The 22246-nt window shown below is 46.2% G+C and overlaps 4 protein-coding genes across 7 annotated transcripts in view; 2 read left to right on the top strand and 2 right to left on the bottom strand.

The window, feature by feature from the left end:
* Positions 1-3161, top strand: part of LOC108156383 (disintegrin and metalloproteinase domain-containing protein 12) — a 35706-nt gene extending 32545 nt beyond the window's left edge. The window contains exon 8 of the mRNA XM_017287799.2: positions 699-3161. Coding sequence (XP_017143288.1) covers positions 699-2496 — 1798 coding nt within the window. The 3' untranslated portion in view covers positions 2497-3161. The remainder of the gene's footprint in view (positions 1-698) is intronic.
* A 787-nt stretch (positions 3162-3948) lies between these two features.
* On the bottom strand, positions 3949-5645 carry LOC108157325 (protein HEXIM1). The gene is made up of 3 exons (XM_017289342.2): positions 5491-5645; positions 4796-5335; positions 3949-4737 (listed from the first exon to the last, which is right to left on the bottom strand). Exons 1-3 carry the CDS (start codon positions 5510-5512, stop codon positions 4280-4282), a joined length of 1020 nt encoding a protein of 339 aa, XP_017144831.1. The 5' UTR covers positions 5513-5645; the 3' UTR covers positions 3949-4279.
* Positions 5646-7931: 2286 nt separating this feature from the next.
* Positions 7932-10000, bottom strand: LOC108156100 (serine protease easter). 2 transcript variants are annotated; one of them, XM_017287393.2, is made up of 4 exons: positions 9982-10000; positions 9195-9376; positions 8981-9128; positions 7932-8923 (listed from the first exon to the last, which is right to left on the bottom strand). In XM_017287393.2, exons 1-4 carry the CDS (start codon positions 9983-9985, stop codon positions 8226-8228), a joined length of 1032 nt encoding a protein of 343 aa, XP_017142882.1. In that variant the 5' UTR covers positions 9986-10000; the 3' UTR covers positions 7932-8225. The 2 variants fall into 2 exon arrangements, with proteins under 2 accessions (XP_017142882.1, XP_017142881.1); XM_017287392.2 differs by lacking the exon at positions 9982-10000 and adding an exon at positions 9472-9674 and having other exon boundaries at positions 7936-8923.
* On the top strand, positions 9994-22080 carry LOC108156099. Of its 3 annotated transcripts, none has more exons than XM_017287388.2 (6): positions 9994-10237; positions 15408-15793; positions 15993-17896; positions 17962-19091; positions 19162-19263; positions 19395-22080. In XM_017287388.2, the coding sequence occupies exons 2-6, from the start codon at positions 15542-15544 to the stop codon at positions 19688-19690; spliced, it is 3684 nt and encodes a 1227-aa protein (XP_017142877.1). In that variant the 5' UTR covers positions 9994-10237; positions 15408-15541; the 3' UTR covers positions 19691-22080. The 3 variants fall into 3 exon arrangements, with proteins under 3 accessions (XP_017142877.1, XP_017142878.1, XP_033245215.1); XM_017287389.2 differs by lacking the exon at positions 9994-10237 and adding an exon at positions 10424-10522; XM_033389324.1 differs by lacking the exon at positions 9994-10237 and having other exon boundaries at positions 19395-19696; positions 19748-22080.
* Positions 22081-22246: the final 166 nt, after the last annotated feature.

Raw genomic sequence — 22246 nt, 5'->3', positions numbered from 1 at the left:
TCACAAACACAGATAAGAGATCGGTTAATAGTATAGATAGATCGAATATTTCGAATACTAACTGAAGAAAGAAAATCAGTTGAATGAATACGATTTAGAGGAGGAATATTGTACTGCCACTTACTGCCATCGGTACTATAATTGATCAAGTAAAAGGCTTACACACCTATATAGAATAGATAACTCTAAGACAGATATATATATATATTTTTTTTTGTGACATCTGCCAGGGTATCCCCCGACTTCGGTGCACCGAGGAGACTACTTCCCCCCATGCTAACCCTTCACCCGCTTTCACCTTGCACTCTCTTTGTTGTGTGTCTAAAGCACTAATCTACAACTAACGCAGCCCTAATGTGTGTGTTCTGTATGCACTTACTTAGTTTTAGTTGATATCGTTTTGTATGTACGTTTGAATAAATAATGTTTTTGTTTTTAATCCGTTTTTTGGTGTTGGTTGTTTGCCTTGCACTTGAATGTATCTCTTTGCCTTACTGTAAGCCTGCTTCCGTATCCTTGACACTTGACACTTGCCCTGCCCTGCCCTGCCTGGTGTTGGTTTTGTTGCCCTTCTATCCACCGCACGATTCTTCTTCTGTTTTGGTATGTTACACACTCAAATATCCCCCCAAGGACCCCGAGCACCTGATTTCCAATATGTTCATGCATTCTAGTCCAATATTTCGATATCCTTGCAGCTTGAAGACCTCTGGATCGGGGCCCAGCAAGCCCATCGCCTCGCGCTCCAATCAGAATGGAAGCGGACCACCGCCGGGCAATGGACTGCCCAAGTCGACGCCCAGCAGCACAGACGACATGAACTCGGCTCTGTTGAAGTCGCCGAGTGACTCGAATGATCCCAGCGCCGGCGCTGGAATGTTCGGAAAGTTCCAGGGATTCACGCTGCGCCCCCTGACCGCCACCTCGCCGGTGAGCAACTACAGTGGCCCGAACGTGGCCTTTGTGCAGCCCACTGTGCAGCAGGATAACGGAGTGCCGCAGCGCATGGCCCCGCCACCGCCGGTGGCCAAGACGGAGACTCTGCCGGGCACAGCTACATCGCCGGAGGGCACAAAAACCGGCGCCACTTGGCCTAGAGCGGCGCCCGCCCTGCCACCACCTAATCCGGGCTCCACTGCCCGCCCCATTATATCACAGCCTGTGCTGGACTCGAGCACTCGGACCTTGGTGCCCCTGAAAGGAAGCACCGAGGATTTGTCACCCAATCGACAGGCACCAGCTCCACCGGTGCCCCTGCATGCCGATCCCAAGCTGAACGTGAAGCGTGACGGGACCATACGTCGCTTCGCCTCGTTCCTCAAGAAGGAGGACAAGCAGCCGCTCAAGGAGAAGACCTACATCGACCGAGAGCGTCTGCGGACCCTGGAGATATCCGCACCCATGCCCGTGCCAGCTGCTCCGCTGACAGAGTCCTCCAACTCGGATTCGGAGACCACGCCCCGCGAGGAGGAGACCAAGAACCTGGTCAAGCGGGCCCAATCGATGCGATCGCCCACGAAGAAGGTGCCGCTGCAAACCTTCGGCTCCATGCGCTCGCCGCCCGGCCTGCCACGGCCCAAGAGTCAAGTAAACAACGGCGGCGGATCATCGCGACCCAAGTCGCCGCCACCACGTCCACCGCCGGTGCTGAAGAAAACGGATTCTGTCAGCTCCTCGGGCTACCAGCGTCCAGTGGGAGCCACCCAGATGTCGCCAGAGAACACCTACGACGACTGTGAGTGTGTAGAGACGCGGGCATCCAACGACGACATCTACTCGGTCATCGACGAGATACCGCCGGCGGCCCAGACGCTCAAGCGCAGCGATCTGGTGGCCAGTCTGGCCAGCAACGGCAGCGGCGACATGGGACTGCTGGGCGAGATCGTGAATGAGTTTGAAAAGCTCAACGGAGACTCCATCTACTCGGGCAAGCCAGCGCCAACGCCACAGACAGCGGAGGAGGCGCCACGAAGTCCCCAGCGTCCGGCACCGCCCAAGCCGGCGAGCAGCGTGATTGCCACGGCAGAGGATAAGTCTGCGGCAGCAGCTGCGGCTGCTCCCACATATCTACGCTCAACGGCTGTCAATGCACCCGTGGCTCGGGTGGCGCCCACCCTCTCCGACATATCGCCCTCGCGCGCCTTCTCTAGCTTCAAGCCGACGCAGGCGAGCAGCAAGGCGACACCAGCGCCAGTAGTTGTCCTGCCAAAGCGGACTGGGAGCAGCATTGGCAATTCAACGCGTCCCAAGTCCTTCATGAAGAGCACAGCAAAAACACTGCCCAATGGAACGACAGCTGCACCGTCGGCCACAATACAGAAGCCCAAGCCGCTCTCGGCCAAGCCATCATTCAGCGGCGGCTTAGGAAAGCGAGGCCCTGGCGGAGCGGGCTCTGCGATTGCGCCTACGCCACCAACAGTGAAGGCAGGCGTGGGGTCGGCGGCGCCAAAGTCCAACATTGCATCGCTGACGCAGCGCTTCGAGGCGAGCAAGTAGACTAAGCAATAAACATGGAGCAGGGATTAGGTGTAGGTCTAGGTCAAGATCCCTCCGTTGATCCGTTTTGATCCTTGCTCTGTGGGAAACCAGACTTAAGCTAAACTTTTAGATAAGATACGATCAAATTTTATTTGGCACTGACTACGACTACGACTTCGACAACGACGAAGATGATGGAGCCTAGCGCGTCGTTTAAATTCATTCCTCTACCGATGTCCCCACTAGTTAGATGTAAGGCTAAGGCGCTGCTTGACTACTCATGTGCTAAGTACTATGTATCTCAATGATTAAGGTTTAAGCTCTGCATGTGAAGTGTGTTAGTTTAGGACCTAGCGATATATACATATGTATGTATATTCTATTCTATGGTAATCCCCATCAATGTATTTATGTATATCTTTATACGCTATATATATATATATGCTTTTGTAAATAAAAACCAAAGAAGTTCAATTGTCACAACAAATGCGCCGCCTCACCCGCCACGAGAAACAAACCCGCTAAAGAAGTTGTACAGTCGGAATATAAAAGAAAGAATGCGTTGATCCAATAGCGAATCCAATTATAAATGTCTCAATGTTTTCCCTACATATATAAAGCCGATATCAAAACAAATGTATCTCATACGTTATGTTGAAATATATATTTAACGAAAAGTAAAATCCACAATTGCGCTTCATTTTCTACTACAATTTAAAATATTTTAATTTGAACAGTGTGACCATCTCCATCTCCAATTATTTCTGGCTATTTCTGTCAGGCACTAGTGTATTTATTCAGAAAAAACAAAAGCTGGGCGCGCGAAAGTTAAACAATTTGAATTTTGCAAAATTAATGCAATTAATTCAGTAATAAATGCATACGAGACATGGATAAAATGAGGTTTCAGTAAGCTGAACTTGACGCAGACCACCGCCGGCTGGGAGAGCAAATCAGCCAAAGGAATCAAAATGGAAATTCAACGCCTACGCTTTCCGCAGCTTTAGTGGATTAATGCAATTAATTCAGTAATAAATGCATAGAAAACATGGATAAAATGAGGCTGCAGTTAGTAGAACTTGGCGCAGGCTCGGAGAGCAAATCAGCCAAAGAAATCAAAATGGAAATTCAACGCCTACGCTCGCCTCATCCTCAGTGGATCATCAGTGGTGACGAAGGTGAAGACGGATAGGGGGACAACAGAGAGCCGCGGCCAATAGTTAGCGAAAACTGGATTTAGAGTTTTTCCCCCCAGCAGTGAGGAGCTTGCCATGAATCCGAAGAAGATTGGCGAGCCGCGCGATTGACTGCGTCAAGGCCATGCGTCGCAAGACCCTGTTGTTCTTGATCGTAGCCAATTCCAAGTCTCGGGGTCTATGCAAAAGTGAAAAGGATAAAAATGTACAGATTTCGATTTCAGACAAGAATAGTTTTTAATTTATGAAGTTGATGAATATAAAACGCATTCCATTTCCAATATAATAATTCCATCTTTATTGGGTGGAATTCAAAAACATTTTTCTTCATCCACAAATCGGTTATGTTCTCATTAAAAAACATGCATTAAAATCGCTAACGCTATGAAGCAACATCTTAAAATATTTCTCACAATGCAAAGCGTCCAAGTGTGGCTTCCATGCTAAGGTGAAGATTGTGTATATATAAAAAATGATTGTTAAAAAATACAGTTGAAGCGTTTTGCATATTCTTAAACAACTAAACAAGGTTCTGTCCAGATGTCGCAAAGTTCTACCACATATTTTGAGTCTTCTATTTACAAAAAGAGGGCGGGTCCTATTTTTTACTTGTCCGTTGCATCCCCGTTCTTTGGCTCATCGCTCGAGTTACCATCCTCATCCATGGGATTGGGGTCCAGGAGACGCTCCTCCTCATTGGCATGTCCGTTTAGATGGATCGGCGACCGAGACCGGGACCGGCTGCCACGTCCCTCATGGATGCTCCTCTCTACATGGCCGTTGGCAATGTTGAGCCCTGCTACGCCCATCTCATGGGCATCGCTACTGTTCGAGGTTGTGCTGGACGTGGTGCTCGAGGTTGTGCTGCTGCTATCGCTCTCGCTGTCCTCGCTGGAAGAGTCCATGGGCGTGGGCTGCTGTTGTGCGGGCTGTTGCCGTGCCTGCAGCTCGCAGGCAGAGCTGGCAGTGGGTGCAACCGCTGAGGGCGGTGAGGCAGCTGCTGCTGCTGCCGCTGCTGGCCCCGCTGCTGCGGAGCACGAGCGAAGGAAGTGAGAACGCAGAACTAAAGAGACAATAGGAAATTATTTGAAACGTTTAGATTCGAAGTCTGCGCCACTCACATTGATTCTCACGCGTTAGCTGACGCATCTTTTCATCCAGAGCCCGAATTTTAGCCCCGAATTCCTTGGAGATATTCTGAGCTTTGGAATACCGATCCTCGATTTGCAGACACTCTTGGATTAGCTCTGCTTTGCTCATTGTTTCCAGGCGCTCAATTCGTACTCTCTCGTACACATTGGAGAACTCCTTGGAGAGGAACAGGACCTCAGTCTGGGAGCCAAAACAATTGTCGTCGGAGTCGTCCTTGGGCACCTCGGACATGTGCTCCTCCATCAGGAAACGATTCGTGTTGTAGGGCACCAGCAACGAACGTGAACGGAGTAGTTTGGTTCGTGTGGTTGCCGTTGATCCCTGCCCTGACGCCATGTCCAGTTTCCACTGGGGATACTGATTCTTGGTCTTTTTTGGCACCATTTTAGACTTCTTTCCGCGGCGATGCTTCCGCTTGGGCATGGAATTGTGGTTTCCGATGGCAGGACCACCGCTACCACTGCCTCCGCCCCCGCCTCCTCCATCCAGGGGCCTCTGGGACTTGCTCTCTGAAAGAAAATTCGAATCGAAAACTGTAACGGCCGCCTCTTAAGAGCTCCTCAAATGCAACTCTGCCTAATAAAAAAAAAAAAAAAAACAACCCAGGGAGATAGTCGCCATTTGTCGTTTTCATTTTTCCTGAGAGGCCCTGCGCCAATATTACCTGTTTTGACAGCTTCTGCCATAGTAAACCGACGCAATAGCACTCAAAAAAGACTTTTTGCGATTAGCTTTGGATTATTTATATTTTTTTAATTACAATTTGCCAATTTTGGTTTCTCAACAACAATATAGCCAGTGTGACTGCGCATTTATCATTAAATTATACCGTCCGACCCTCAGAAATAAAGCAAAATATACCGTCTCATTTTAAAAATATACCGTAAGTATACTGACGACTTAAAGTTCCATTATACATACATATTTCTCAATTTTGATATTCCGTTGAATAATGCTGGCTAAATAAAACCCTCAGCCATGCCCACATAGTTTTATTCCATTGATGAATAAATGTTCTACAAGACTGGCTAGTTTTTGTTCCTTGCTTTTATTGTTTTTTTTAACTAGAACAGGGTTTAAACAAAATAGTTCAACAAAAAAGCAGTCGCAATGTTGCTGGTATTTGGAGACAGGATGCGTGTATAGGCCTGTGTACACCCTATTTCGTTAATTTTATATGAAGATGAAACGTAATTTATAAAGACCTTCTTTCAAATTGATATGTTTTAGACATACTCATGTATATTATTAGTATCTTGTATATATTTATCTCGATCCTGATACCTACGGAGCCTGGGATGACAAACATTTTCTCAATTCTATAACATCCTTTTCCCTAGGGTATGACAATTAATATTGCCGGTAATCATTGCTGTCAACCGGATTTTCACCAATAAATACTAGTTTATTATCTTCCGTCGAATATTCCCAGCTATATAGATCTCTCAGTTTTGCCCAGATAGTTTTATATGATTGCTGAAACAATTTTAATCAGGATTAACTACTTTTAAGTACTTGCATGTTTTTTGTTTTGACACGATTTCAAAAAAAAATGTTCAATAGTCGCAGGTTGTGACGTCACTGTTGCTGGTATTTGCAGACTCATTTCTTGTCAACCAGAGTGTTGTCATTTGTATACCCTATTTCGTGAATATTATATAAAGATACTGTTTTACAACCTGCTTTTAAACGTAATTAGTAAAGACCTTGTCTTAGATTGAATTTTTTTGGTCTATTCATGAATTTGATTAGGTGTTTGTATAGAAATCCTGATCCCAGTACCAGTTCTTTGTCTCTGTAGACAGACGATGAGCTGCAAAATAGACCAGAGACTGACTAGTTAACTAAATTAACTACTTTTAAGTACTTTTATGTACTGTATTTGGAATAAAAAACGGTTTACAAGTTAATGTTTCCCGCAACATTTTGTATGGAATTAGTCTCAATGTTGTGAACCGGTTTTTACCGATTCATACCCTATTCAAATAAATACCGAAATATACGGTCTCATTTTCAAAATATACCGAGGAATTATTCATATTCCTCGATTTTGATCTTCCGTGGAATATTACTGGCTATATAGAACATTTAGCCATGCCCACATAATTTTAACTGATTAATGAATCAATTTTCTACTTGACTGGTTTGTTTTAAATACTTGATTTGTTTTCTTGCTGCGGCAATTGCTGTTTATGCTCCTCAACAACAATATAGCGTCTCGTATGATGAAAAACCGAACTTATCCCACTTATGCCCCCTCCATTTAAATAGTTCAGCTACTTGAGGTAAATGGCGAAAACTATTAACGATTGTAAATTCTTCTTGTAGATCCATCCTATCCTTCCCTTTAACTTGCAAAAAACCCTGCGAACTCCACCTGAACTGCGCTAAAATGATTAAATTTTCATTATTTTCGGTGTAAAATTTAAATACCCCCTTGGCTTATAATAGGTTAATCGTTCTCCATCAAGGATTGGAAACCATATTGCTTAATTTTAATGTTCCGTCAAATATTATAAGCCAGATTGAACATTTAGCCATGCCCACATAATTTTATCCTATTAATAAACCTACTTTCTAATTGACTGGCCAGTCCAACTTTAGTTGGATTTAGTTTAAAAAAGGGTTTTAGAAAATATGGGGAAACAATAAAATGAAAGAGGACAGAGGATGAAAATTCGTTAAGCTCAATTATAAATACCTCTCACACATACCTTCTGTTTTCTCCCATAAGCTTTTTAAATCATGTCTCATTGTTTTAACTTGAAATCCGATGTCATACGACCATTAAAGTTCTGAGTTGTCCCCACCTAATATGTCGGTTAGGGGAATCAGCTGGTTGAGCGGAGAGTTCGAAATTTGAAACAGCGGTATTCATGGACTCGCTTAATGCATATTTTTTTTTATCCTTTCGCCTTGCTCTGCAATTTATTTTATTGCAGCTCTTATTATTTATAATATTATAATAGTCGTTTAAACATGAAAAAGACCATCGCTCGATCTGAGCGGATTGAAACACACTTCAAGTGATGGGCAAATTTTCAATAGGGTGAAAACGATTTACGAATCTATCGAAATTCAAAAACGAATAGCGGGAAAATCCGATAGGTGGTCTGTGTATTCGCTGTATTTTACTATTTAAAAAGAACAATACATAGCAACATTTATTCTTCATGGAGCGTACCCAAACATCCGCCACATCTTTCCGCGCCCGGTTGGACGACCGACACTGACCAATAAAGGTCCTCTTATACCGCTTAATCCACGATCAACAAAATGGAAATTTCCGGCACGTCGAGCATACGCCAGGCGCCCAAACATAAGTAAGGTTGACCAGTTTTCTTAGCTGCCAAAGGCAATTGTATGTCAAAAAATTAATAGTAAGGAAATAGATTCCTCCTATGCCTTCAGCTGGTCCTCTATCCAATCAACGTAGGAGGCCACACGCGTGTAGACGTCAGGCCAGTCTGGATTTGGGCATGGTACGGGCCCAAAGGACACTAAGCCACCCAGCAGATAGCCACCATTCTTGAACAGCATCAGGGGTCCGCCTGCATTTCCATGACACTCGTTGGCGTTGGCGGCTCCACATAGCTGCGAGGCCTGGATGTGCAGATTCTGGCGGGCGTACTTCTCCTGGCAATCCTCAATCGAGGTGATCGTTACCGTGCTCTTCTTCATGCGTGAGCTTGACCTGGCCTGCCAGCCGCCCACCTCGGTGACCAGACCCTCCAGCTCGTCGGCGCGCAGCTGCTTGTTGGGCAGACAAATGGGCTCCACGAACTCGTTGAGAATGGCTGGCTGGGCCAGGCGTATCAGGGCAATGTCGTTCACCTGGCTCAGGTTGGTTTTGTTGTAGAACGGATGGCTGATGACCTGCTCCACGCCGATGTCCTGGTAGACGGGAGCACAATTGACGATTTTCGTTTGCTCGTCGAACTGGCAGTCCGGATTCGTGCTCGTGTCCCATTCCCCCAGTCGCACGGCGCTAATCTGCAGATTATCGGCCTCAGCATTGGTCACGCAGTGAGCCGCCGTTAGCACATAGCGGTTGCTGATAAGCACCCCACCGCAGGCATGGATCTTCTCTTTGGACGCTGGGAAAGGTTGAGGTGTGACCATGAGGGGTAATTGCTATCTGGGGGTACACTCACCCTTTGTATATTCGATAAGGGCCAGCCAGGGGAACTCCTTGATCCGCGTTTCCGTGTCGTTTGTGCGCTGCCACCTCACAGAGCCGCAGTTCTTGGGCAGCAAAGGAAGAGCGAGTGCACCCAGCCCCTCCGTGCTGGGACAACATACCTATGAACCATTGGAGAGTTCAGCGGTTAAGTGAGACTTGAATCGCTTTTGGGTATCTCCGTTTACCTGAACCGGAACATCACGGCTGCGTACACCACATTGATTGTCGCGCAGCAGTATACGATCGTTCTGGGTTAGGTTCACGGATGACAATATCTTCATAAAGTATTCGCACTCCTTGATGGAGATGCAGTTGCCGGTCGTCCTTCCATTCTGGGTCCTCGATATGCAGTTGTCTGTGCCCTGAGCTGCAAGTGGACATGGAGAAAGCATACAATGTTAAGGTCACTGCCAAACGTGTTTACAAAAGTTAGATCCCGTCCCGGCTCCGTCTCCCACCTACCGGCCAATCTCAATGAGAACGAGCTAATTACAGCCAGAAATAGAACCACCGCAGCAGCTGTGCGTCGGCCAGAAAAACTTCCCATGACGCGACGGATTGATTAGAGATATATGAATATTAATCTGAATCGATGTGCGACTAGCGATCGCCCCGACTCGACTCGACGGCCTGCGACAAGATGTGGGCTGTGACTGAGGCTGGGAATTTGAATTGAGAGTTGTTAGACCCGTAATTAAAGAAAACCCCCCGAGAGCCCCAGACAGAGCCAGAGCCAGATCCAGATAGCATAATCGTAATTGTGCAACTGGGTGACCCATGTTTTAGGTTTAATTTTGTTTTCTTAATCTCTCTTCTCTCCCTCCCCAAAAGTCGGGGAGATGAACAGATTTTTGTCCTCCTTTGAAATATTTCGGAAACGTTATCATTTACAGTTTTGACTCTGCGCGGTACTTTATCGAACGCAACGGTCTGGCAACTCCGCACACAATCACACCCAAATTACTCACGCACCCATACAGTTGCACAGAGTTGTCCGCCATCTTAGTTGCGTGTTGTCTTCTCTCAACTTCTGAACTGAAAATTAATAATAAAACGCATTTAAAGCGATGCCCAATTGAGCGAAACACAAAAAAGTGCTACAAAATATATTCACCTACAGCTGAGAGATCGTCTGGAGTTTGCAACTAAAAGATTTCAAGGCGAAAATTGCATTTGAAAGTGGAATTGCAGGGCGAAGAAAAAATTTTGCTGCAAGAAAAATTCCCAGGTCTGTGCTGGCGTAATTGGCAATGTATGTGTCTGTACATGTGTGCGCGCAGTGGTATGTGTGAGTGTTTGAGGTTGGGTATATTGCGCGCGTCGCTGCGGCGCCAGTTTAGTTTGGCTCGTCATCAGGTTGGGTAAATTTTTTTTCGCTCTCGGTGCTCTCTCTTTGCGTGTGTGTAGCATGTGCATGTGTGTGTGTGTGTGAGCTGAGCTGAGCTGAGTGTTGCTGGCAGTGACGCATTCTTGTTTTGCATCAAAGAAAAAGACGGCGTGCATTGATTACTCGGTATACATAGTATATATGTAAAAGGCATCTAACAGCAATTAAAAATAGTTGATTAAAATCATTCATAGTTGTTCCACCGTAGGCCAAACCAGTGCAAGTGCAATTACACGGTTCGAATACACAAGTGCTCAGCCGGATAAGGTGGGGGGGGGGGGGGGGGACAAAGTGAAAAGGGAAGAGGGAAGGAGAAAAAAGGGCGAGGGCGAGACCGCCGCCGCCGCCGCCGCCGCCTTTGAAAACGGATGAAGAAGAACCAGCGAGAATAAAAGAAATCATAAAAACGCCGGCAACAGCGGTTTTCGAGTGCGCTCCACATATGTATTTACATATACATATACATACATGAATATATACGAATACAATAAATAGTGTGAAAACGGATGACAAACAAAACGCTAAAACGGAATTCGAAACGCTCGTCGCGCTACTTCCCCCCAAAGTTCATTTACACGGAATTTGTAATTTGTTTTGTTTAGTTTTTGTTGATTTGTTTATTGGCCTCTCACTCTCTCACACCAATGAGCACATATGCATACGTACATATGTATGTATTAATGCGGCTGTCAGATGTGTAAGAGAGGAGCAGAGGTGTGCCTCTGTGCATATGCGTGTGTGTGTTTGTTTTGCCAAAAAAAATCTTGCGGCTCGAGAAACCCAGACAAACGTTATCTTTGGCTTTAACGGAACATATGTATAAACATATACGTGTGTGTGCTCGGGTGTCTGTGTTTTTCCGCTAGTACCTGCGACAGCTGCGCCGCCTCGTTCAGTGTGCACAGAAAACAACTGTAAACTTTTCGGAGTTTGGATTACTGTGGAAACGGATCCCACCTCCTATATTACACCATGGATTACACCCAACAACAAAACGGAATATTCCCTCAACCTAGTTTCGAAGCGCCTCAGATCTTGGAATAATTATATGCGGGTCATAGTTCGGTTCTGGCAGCAACAACCTCAAACACAGTTTCTTAAACCTGTCTGGAAACAGAAGGAACAGGAAGTTATGCGTCTAACCTCGTTAACCTGGTCGGTGGTGATGGAGCAACGCAACCCACCATTGCACCATCCCACCAGGCTCTATCAACAATCTATCCCCGACCATCCCCCACATATATACCGCTCTGGAAGTGCAGAAACCTCAGTGGGAAGTGGACGGACGGGCTGAAGTGGAGCCTGAGAGCTCGTCTGGCTTCGCTGGCTGCCTGCTTGCCTGCCTCTTGGCGCTCTGCCTTTTGCCTCCATCTGCCGTTGCGGTGGTTTCAGCCTGCCTCCATCTGCCGATGCGGCGGTTTCAGCCTGCCTTTGCCTCCAACTGACGTTCAGCCTGCCTCTGCCTCTTCGTCCTCTTCTCCCTCTTCCGTCATTTGGCAGTTGCTGTCGTCATTATATTATATAGCTTTTTTTATATTTAGCTTTACACAATTTAGCCTTCAGTTTCCGGTTATGAAGGAAGCAGCAACGTCAGCAAACGGGTTCGGGCTCGGGCTCGGGCTCGGCGTCTCCGTCGCCTTTCCTGCATTTGCAATGTGCATTTAAATGTAATTTTAGTTTTGCGTCGACAGATGCTGAATGCCGAATGCTGGATGCTAAATGCCTGAAGGGCCCGAAGAAGTATGCCTTTCCAGAGTATTTGCAACTACAAATGTAGTACACACAATCGGTCCAGTCCATAAATGTTCAACTGGTACTACTACTATACGGATATCTCTGGTTTTTTATTCTCTATGTTGTAAATGTGTTGCTGTTGCTGTAGCTCAGTAAGCGTAACGCTGCAAACGCTTTGCTCTCGTAATTAACCTCTAGACCGGCTTTCTGCCTGCCTGCCTGCTTTGCTGCCGCCTATCAGCCTGGCTGTGGCTGTGGCTGGGCTCGGGCTGGGCTGGGCTCTGTACAGCTCGTTTACCCAGCAGACCTTTGAGCAGACAAAGTTTCCTAAGCCAACAACCTTCATGTGGCCCTCGTTTTCAACGCGGGGTTTCTTGAATATTTTGTGTCTGCCTGCAGCAGCAGCATTGCGCAGAGTTCTGGAAAAAGGTTACGCACCTTTCCAAAGACAAAACCGATGGAAATTTTTCATCATATGTTATTATAGTACCCTTGTTTGTTACCTTTAAAATAAGTGGAAATGACCAATGATGCCCAGGAGTTTTTCCATTCCCGTCTTCCTTTCGACAACAATTAGATATCTTTTAAAGATCTCTGATCTCATTTTTCTTTTAAAGCTCCAACAACAATGATTTGTAAGGCTTCTACACGTACTTAATTGTTGTTGTTTTCTACTCGGAGTCTTGGATGTCTTGCCACTAGCTTTAGCCTTTCTGCCTCGACTTCTTTTGTCTTGGTATTCTTTGGCTGTTTTCTTGTCTCTGCCTCTTATCATTCGACATTCGAGCGTGTTTCCAAGTCGAACGAAAAAAACGAGTTAACATTTAAGACCTAAAATGGCCAAAAACCTCGCGACTGGCTTTGCCAGAGATGGAGATGGACAGAGACCAGAGTGAGCAAGAGAGAGGGAGCGAGCGAGATCGCAGAGTAAGCAAACCAAAACCGAACCAAACAGAACGGCTCGAGCAGCAACAAAAGCAAACAATAACAAATTCCCAGCATCGTCATTATTTGCAATTATCGACAGTCTTCGTGTGGTTTCTCAGTCGTTCTTTCTTTTATTTGTCTGTTAAAAACAGCTCGTCGTAGTCTCTCCCTCTCTCTCTCTGCTCGGTCTTCCTTCCTCTCTCCCCGTGCTGGTGGACAGACTCTTGAGATCAAAAACCTTTGGTCGGAATTTATTTGATGTACTTGTCCGTTTCTGCGTTTCTACGTTTCTTCGTCTCTGTTTCTCTGCTTCTCTGTTGCGTGGTGCGTACGAGGCCTGGTCGGTGTATCCGTGAATCGCGAATGCGTATTCGCTCGTCTTTAACCTTAAAGATTTCAATGCCGTGCGTATCATGTTGCCCCGCCCCGCCTAGCCTTGCCTCACCACTCCCCGCTCTCGCCTCTCTTCTTAACGGTTCGCAATGAATAAATAAAACGAAATCATAAACAAAACTGTCACGTACACTCCTGCACTCAGGCACACGTACAAGAAGGGGGGGTGTCCCATCACTTGTGTGGGGGCCCTCTGTGTGTGTGTGTTATGCAGGGAATCTTGCAAATGCTTTCAAAGTCATTTCCTTCTTTCGCAGAACATGTTAAGAAAACATAAGCAAACAAAGAGGCAGTACTCCCCTTATCCCCCATTCAGCGACAAGTTGGACGTTGTTCGGTTATAATCATGAAATGGCTTTCCTCCCCTGATGCAAGCATCGAGGGAAATGGAAATCAATATATGTGTGCCTGTGTGTGAAACTAATCAAAGTGCAATGCAAATGCAAAAAAAAAAAACAATGAAGTCATTGAAAGTGCACACTGTGACGGAAGCTTTTTATGAGGAGGGCTTTATAATTTTTAAAGAAGAGACACCCCTTGTTAGATAACTGTTCTATCCTTAATCAGCATCAGAAACAGAGGCAATAATAAGTGAAGCAATGCTAAAAAGTATGAATCGGCACATCATAAAGCTTCCAGAGCAACAACTAGTCGTATAAAGGTCTTTGTTTAGTAAATCTGTCGAATCTTAGGATTTATTGGTAATGCCCCTCAAGATAATTCAGCAACGGTTAACAAATTTCTATTTGTAGTTTAAGGCTTTCCACAAAATTCGATGTGTTAAAATTGATTGTTTATCTCTTAAATGGTGGGGAAATTCTCACGAAAATAAATGTTCTCTCTTCTTGTTTTATGATCGTTTTATCTCATATATTTGCCCCTCTCGTTTTGTGCGCTGCAAAAGTCCAGTAATACGGCCCCATTTGCCGCTTATCTGGCCACACTGTGCATCGTCTCTGGCTCTGTCTCTGTCTCGTTCTTTTGCACTTGCGATCACTGGCGTGGCGTGTAGCCCCAATAATTGTTGCTTTCCTAAGTTCAACATTATTCATTTATTTATACGCAATTTCTTTTGTTGTTGCTTATATACGGGCCTGTTTGTATGTACATAGTGTATCTGTATGTGTACGCTTTTATATGCAAATTTTTTCAAACAAACTGTGCTCTATGGCATCTTTATGTATTATTTAGTATTTATGTAGCTGTATTTATCATATACTCATACTCTTGCAGGAGGTATTTTGATTTTTGAACAGATTTTTGCAACGTAGAAAACCCCATAGAGCATATCTATTCTGGATCAGCAGCCGAATCGATTTAGAAATGTCTGTATGTCGGGTTCTCAGCCAAGTTCGGATTACTGGAAACTGGTATTTCTGAGAAAAACTTTCCACAAGCGGAAGCTATGTATCATCTGTCGCTCTATTAGGGTATCAAATGCGTCGTAGCCCGAAATCAGCCTCTCTTCCCTTCTAGTTAATTGCGAATTCGTTTTATTATCAGCATTTGTTATTAGCATTAACGGTACCAAGAAGCGGTTGGCGGCACTCAGCGCAGGGAGGGGTGGGAGGGAGAGGGACTGCGACGTTTAGGGGGGAGGAGTGACAGGCAGACAGAGAGGAAAGCAACAAAAGAAAGCAACGAACGAACGAAACAGATTTATTTATTTTGATTGTAGTTTGTTTTTATTATCGCATTCGTTTCTCCTTCAGTCCCCCAGCCCCTGCCTATGTGTGTGTGTGTGTGTGTGAGTGCGTCGTAGAAACAGACAGAGAGAGAGAGAGAGAGAGAGAGAGCGAAGGGGAGCGCCTGTGGATGTGTGGGTGAGAGTGAATGCATGTGTGACTGCATTTTGGAGAGCACGTGACAACGCCCTGTTATGGCGTCTCAGGCCGGCTGCTGCTTTTATTTCCGCTGACTTATCGATTCATTATTTCTTTATCTCTTTGTATCACAGATCAAATAACGAAAGTCAGGCGACGAACCAACAACAACAGCAAGTACCAGGCACCAATCAGCAGCAACAGAAACAGACGGGACAGAACGAGGAGAGGACCAACAGACGAGAGCGGCAACGGCTTCACATTGGACATGTCATGTCAGCAAGCGTCCAGATTTCATCCAGCCACAACAGCAACAGCAGCAGCAGCACTAGCTAGGAACACAGCCACCAAAAGAATTGCCACAGCAGCAGCGGTAGCAATAAGCACAGCAGCAGCCGCAACAGCAGCCACGCTGACGCCAGGGGAGAGCGTCGCCGGCAAGACGACGACAGAGGACTCGGATCCGTATGCATTCACAGAGACCGTTTCAGTCGCGCCGCCAATTCTATTCAATGCACAGGTAAGTGCTATAAGTGGAATGCATTGTCGCTGGCTAGCCGGGCCTTTTGTAGACAATCTAACAATGCCCCCAGTTGCAGTTATACCAGTTGCAGAGCACTCCTCCCCTTCCCCCCACAGCAAGGGCATGACAAGAGTTGTTAACCCTTTTTTCCATGTCAAACTCTAACACGTATCTTTTGTCTTTTGCGCGTTTGTAGAAATCGCGAGCCCGCTTAAGCGAAAACAACAACAAGAGCAACAGAAAGAGCAACAATAGGAAGCTAGCAGCAACAGCTGGGGCAAGCAACAGAAAGGCCACTCTTGCGGCACAGCTTAATGCCACAGCAGCAGCAGTAGCAGCAGCAGCAGCAGCAACAGCAACAGCAACCGCAAAGGCGCAGGCGTCTTTAGCAACAATAACAACAGCAACAGCAACAACGAATTTCAATAATGTCACGCAATCTCAGAGACAGCAGCCAGCTTTGTCGCCGGCGCAGTTGCCGCTGCAAGCGCAAGCGTCACCGAAGCGGGCTACCAACGTCTGCATCGTTCGGCCGCAGCAACAGCAGCAGGAGAAACTAGCAGCAGAGGCATGCCAGCAGCCGCCCACACCACCTACGCCGCCGCCACCTCTCTACTCCCATACGCCCTCGCTGTGGCAGACGCCGCTCATTCTGGACATCAGCCAGAAGCAGCAGCAGCCGCAGCCGCAGCACCCGTACCAGCAGCAGCAGAACCATCATCAGCTCCAGGCTGTGTCCATTGCATTGGCCAGTCCGCCTACATCGCCCGCCTCGTTACCCTCGCCCACTCTGACACCCACAGCCGCTGTGACCGCCATGGTGTCACCGATTGTCTCGCCCAAGGGTGGCCTGCCCCTGCCGCCGTCGAAGTTCCATCACACCACATTGGCCCAGCACTTGCAGAAGGTGGAGTGCCTCAAGAAGAAAAAGTCCTTGCCGCTGACATGCCAGAACAACAATAACAATAACAAACAACATAACCACATGGTAGAGTCACTGAACAAGACGATAGGGACAGGGACAACAACAATAACGTACAACCTGACACAACCGCCACCACTGACGGTGTTCAATACGGGAACAGTCCAAGCGGCGGCTCCTCCGCCAGCAGCAGCCGCTCCTCCACAGAAACAGAAACATTCCACCAGCACCTTGGATGACAGCGATCTCAATGAGATACCCGTCAATGTTATCTTTCGCAAGCCGCCAGTCTTGATGGCCGGAACAGGAGTAGGAGGAGTAGCAGCAGGAGCAGCAGCACCAGCAGGACAAGCCCAGCCGAACGGAGTCAAGATGTTGCTACCCACGCCGCCGGCAACTCCACCAGAGGTGACAACGCCACCGCTACTGGCTCATCGACTGCCCAGCTCGAAAGCTTCTACTCCAGTTGTTTCCCTGGGATCTGCTTTGCGTTCTGCGGGTACTCTGCTGGTCGTCTCAGGAGGCAGCACCCCTGCAGCAGCCACACAGGCAACGTCTTCGCTTCACACACCCCTCAACCCGCCCGTTAATCCTGCAGCATCCATCAAATCTGAAAAAATGTCTTCCAAAGTTGCCAATGCTAATGCTGCCGTCAATGCAAACGCCGCGCCAAAACGTCAAACGCCAGGAGCTGGCGGCAGAAGAGGCAACAACAACAAAACCAACAATGCAGCGAGCGTCGCCAAGAAGAATTTAGCGTCAAAGCCACCTCCACCACAGGATCTGAAACCGAATCCGATTGTACCCCCCATACCCATTGCAGACAAGACAGAACCTGCTCTCCGCCAGCGGCGTCGGAAGGCCGCCTCCAAGCGCTACTCTGCGACGATCAACGAAAATGAGACGACGGAAAATGCGACAGACTCGCCGTACTGTTTACAGCAGCATTGGATGCACACCACCGGCAGGGATATGATCCTTGACTTTCCCCTCTCGCCCAGCAATCGCCGGGAGGAACGGATTGCCGTCCGCAAGGGTATGCTGAGGCGTCAGGCGCTGCAGCTACAGTCCACTCGATCTCTGCAGGATTTGCCAGTGCGAGCGGCCCGCCAGCGCCTCCAGTGCGTCCAAAATATGCTGGTCAAATATCAGGATCACGCAGGACAGCAGCAGAGCATGTAAGTACATCATCGTGTATTGCTCTTCACTTCTGGTGTTAATCGAATTGTTTTTTCTTTTGCAGAGGGATTGGCCATCGCTGCCTGGTGTCCACCTGTAAACAGCCCACGCTCACCATGGCCGCCCACTGCGAGCGCCACATTGTGAACAACAGCACCCAGCAGCTGTTCCAGCCGTGTGCGGCCTGGCTCATGGATGGCACCGCCTGCCTGGCGCCTGTCTTCGATGTCCTGCATACGCTGCCCCTGTGCACAATCCACAGCCACCTTCGTGCCGGCCTCGAGAAGGTCCGGCCAATGGCCAAGCTGACGGCCGCGAATCTGCCTTTGGCAGTGGCAACACCCGCAGCGGCCGTGCCGGCCAAGCGCAAACGCAAGGCAAATCCCAATCCTGTGAGTCGGCCGCAGAAACGGGGCAGGAAACCGAACACTGAGCAACAGATGAGCCACCAAATTAGCAGGCAGCCTACCACGCTACCGGTGATGCAGCCGGTAGTGATGCAGCGAAAGAGCAGCACCACCTCGCTGGAGTCCATAGCCAGCAATTCGCAGTGTTCCTCGGTCAACTCTCATTCCCAGCTGTCCTACACGCCGCTCACGCCCACGCCAACGCCAACGCAAACGTTCACACCCGCGCCAGTCCCAGTATCTGTGCCAGCGCCACCCGGTTTGCCACACTTGTCCATACCGCCGGCGCTAGCTCCACTCAGCGGGGATTACCAACCGAAGCAGCAACAGCAGCATCAGCAGCAACAGCATCAGGCGCTATTTAAATTCGAGGCTGATCCGCACGTCCAGCAGTTGGAGAGTGGCCTCAATATGCTGGCCAGTGCCAATATCAATATCAAGGCCGAAGAGATTAACCAAATTGTGGCACAGCTGGCGGCGGCTGGTGGGGATCTGCAGCCGCAAAGCAACCTGCACAACAACAACAACAATAGCCTACACTTCAACAACAACAACATGAGCTACAGCAACAACAATAGTTTCCCCTCGTTCAACGCTGCCTTCGGCAATGCCATTGGTCAGCCCACGCACAACGGCCACCAGACGGCCCTGGCCCTGGCCAACACGGCGAATCTGTTGGGCCAGGACATGTTCGGTATATGCGAGAACAGCTCGGCGTACGCCAGTTCCGAGGACACGGGACTGGGTGGCCTGAGCGAATCGGAGCTGATTGGCGCTAACGATGCTGGTACGTACATATGGAGCATCACTGTAGAGGCAGACTGTGGCTAACACTCGTCGTTTACTTTATATTGCAGATGACATAGCATTGAATGGCGCCCACTTGCTGGAGGAGCACGATCTGGTAAATGTGTTCGACACGCTGCCGGACGATGCCTTCAACGAGCTCTTTCAATCCGGTGTGTATTTAACAGCAATTTTACTTGTTTTGTTTTTCGTTGTACTAATTAATGTGTGCCCTCGCTGCCATTGCAATCGCTGTCCTGTCCGCCCTCGCCCTGGCCTTCGTCCTGGCCGCCTGCCAACGCAGTGCAACAAGCCGAGTGCGAGGCCATGGATCGGGCGCTCGAGATCGCCGACAAGAACCTCAAGTGTCTGCAACAGACGATTGTCGGCTCAGAGGATAGCGACCTGCTTAGCGATTTCCTCGATGATATGTTAGCCGACGGGGTAATTAGCTCAACGAACACGTCCGGCATCGATGCCGCCACGCTGTTCGTCGACAGCAGCAGCGGCGGCGGCACCAGCAGCAGCAACAGCGCCAACAGCAGCTGCACGCCGGCCTCCGCCTCCGTGGCAGACATACGCGGCTTGGTGCAGACCTAAGACGCGGTGCTCCCGGCCGAGGACCAGATCAAAGGCTATAGCTGGCACACGGCTAGCGTCACTTTCAAGAGATCTTTCGAGCTATGAACTGCACTTTCTTCTGAGCAGCTTTCGTGAAGAGTTTAGGTGTTTTCGGCAAATTTCTCACCAGATTCTGGTTCGGCACACACTTCTATATAAATGCTGCTCGAATGTATGTATCTTTATAGTATATGCGCCTGCACATATGCATACGGAAATCGTATAGATATGGGTTAAATGTAAAAATCAAAAACAAAAAAAAAACACTAAAAATTCTAAAAATTGAGTAAAAAAATTTCGATAAAATATTTAAAGCAACTTAAACAACAAATACCTAATAAAAGAAACAAACAAGAATGAAAATATATGTGTGAGAAGACACGAAAACTCACACAGGCACACAACCGACACACACACACACACACACAGAGCAGTAGCATTATATAGCTCTTAATGTAATCTTAATTGTTAGCAAAACAACAACAACAAACGAGGATTGTAGAGTGCAGCTTTATTATACATACATAAAGAAGAGACAAACATAAACAGACAAGAATTATATAGAAAGGAATCAGAAGCAGCAACAGAAACGAGAAATCAGAACACAAACACTAGAGAAAAACCCAAAAACCCACGTCTGTAGGGAATCATAGCAACAGATTTCGATTTTCAATTAAATTCGATGGCATTCATCGTTCAGCTAAGTAATCAAATGAATTTGTTTAAACAACTTTGTGGGGAGCGCATTTACAGCAGAAACACTTTACACTCGAGATCGAGATATTCAGATATTCAGATATCCAGATATGAGAATTGCAATCAATTACAAAACAAAGAAATACAAAAACAGCAGACGGATAATAAGGATTATTAGTAGTTTTTGTATAATACTTGATTTGCACACACACATACAATACACAGATACATTTATACACACACATACATACAACGTACAAGGGACTAGTTTGAAACCGCGAATCGTATTACTAAATATACATACTATATACTTATATAAAACATATATAAATATATATATATATAAATACAAAACAAAACAAAAAATACTATATATATGTAACACCATACATCTTAAGAGTAAGCTTTAATTTAAACCATTAAACCACCCCCAACAAAACAAATAAAAAAAAAAACGAGAGAGAAAAATCAACAAAAAATAAAAAAATAGCAGAGATAAATGTAGAACTTGGGTTTGAACTCGATTTTAATTTAGCCTAAACAATTTTAAAAAGCAAAATTAGGCTGCCCTCCAACCAAGCAACGTTTTTGAGTTTTCTGCCTTGCGATTGTTCTGTAAAATATCAAGTATAAATATAACTTAACTAAACTGTAATTTTCTTTAGTTAGTGACACACACGTACTATATACATATAAACAAAGGGATATATGCGAGTACATAGTATATATATCTATATATAAAACCAATACACATATACACAAAAACATGCAAGAAAACTGTTACGCTTTAAAATACGATTAAATACGACTCAAAACCAACCAATAACCAACCAAACCCCCTTCCAGACTTTCCCCAAATCATTTCATTCCAAAAAAACCACACCCACACCCCAAAAACCATCCATTGTAAGTTTTCATTTGTCATCTGTCGTCTGAGCAAGTATTAAATGAATGAAAAATACGTTTAATAAACCCCTGGATAACTATGTATTTGTATATGTTGAAGCATCCTTCATTGCACACCGATTACCCCCCCACAAACACAGGCACACATGCTCATCGCTCATTGGGATTGTCCTTTTCGGGAAAGTTTTGAGGGAACGAACGAGCAGAAAGATGGAACTACTTATAAACATAATGGAAAATCTGTAATATATTATATGATACGATATGATATGTGTAACTCCCGCACTCTCACTCTCTATCTCCATATATAGATGTAACTGAACTGTATGTATTTGTTTTTGAGTTAGTTTATTACATTACTGATTAATGGGTTCACATTTCACGTAGAGCCCTGCCCCTGCCCCCAAACGCTACTCTGATCTACTTAGCTGTGCAAGTGACGCGAACAAAATTACTGTTTTTTTATATATACTATACCGAAACTATGAAACTATACTGTGTATTTCTCTATGCTTTACGATATTTTTGTTAGCCAAAACTGGTTTAATTTGTAAGAACTGCAGAGATGGGTCGTCAACGTCGTCCCCCTCCAGAAGCCGCCTCGTTTTCATCATTTGAAGTTTTTTTTTTCCCAACTTTTTCGGTATGAGGTACAATTTCATTTTTGTAATTTATGTGCATTTTTGTGATCTAATTTGTGTAACTATTATAAACGAAAAAAAAACAACAAAATACTTTAAGAAAACGAAACAAACAAAAAAAAAAAATACAAAACCAACAGCAAATGAAAAAAGAATTGATTGATTTTATGGCAACTGAATATTTTACCCTGAAAATATAATACAATATTTTTAGTAAAAAAGAAATAAACCAAGGAGGGGATTGTTTTTCATTCATGTGTCATGTGGAGAGGCACACGCGTGAGATCTGTAT

The sequence above is a fragment of the Drosophila miranda genome, chromosome 2, assembly GCF_003369915.1.
Source record: "Drosophila miranda strain MSH22 chromosome 2, D.miranda_PacBio2.1, whole genome shotgun sequence".
In the NCBI taxonomy this organism is placed as follows: Eukaryota; Metazoa; Arthropoda; class Insecta; order Diptera; family Drosophilidae; genus Drosophila; species Drosophila miranda.
This window is presented reverse-complemented; position numbering and strand designations above follow the sequence as displayed.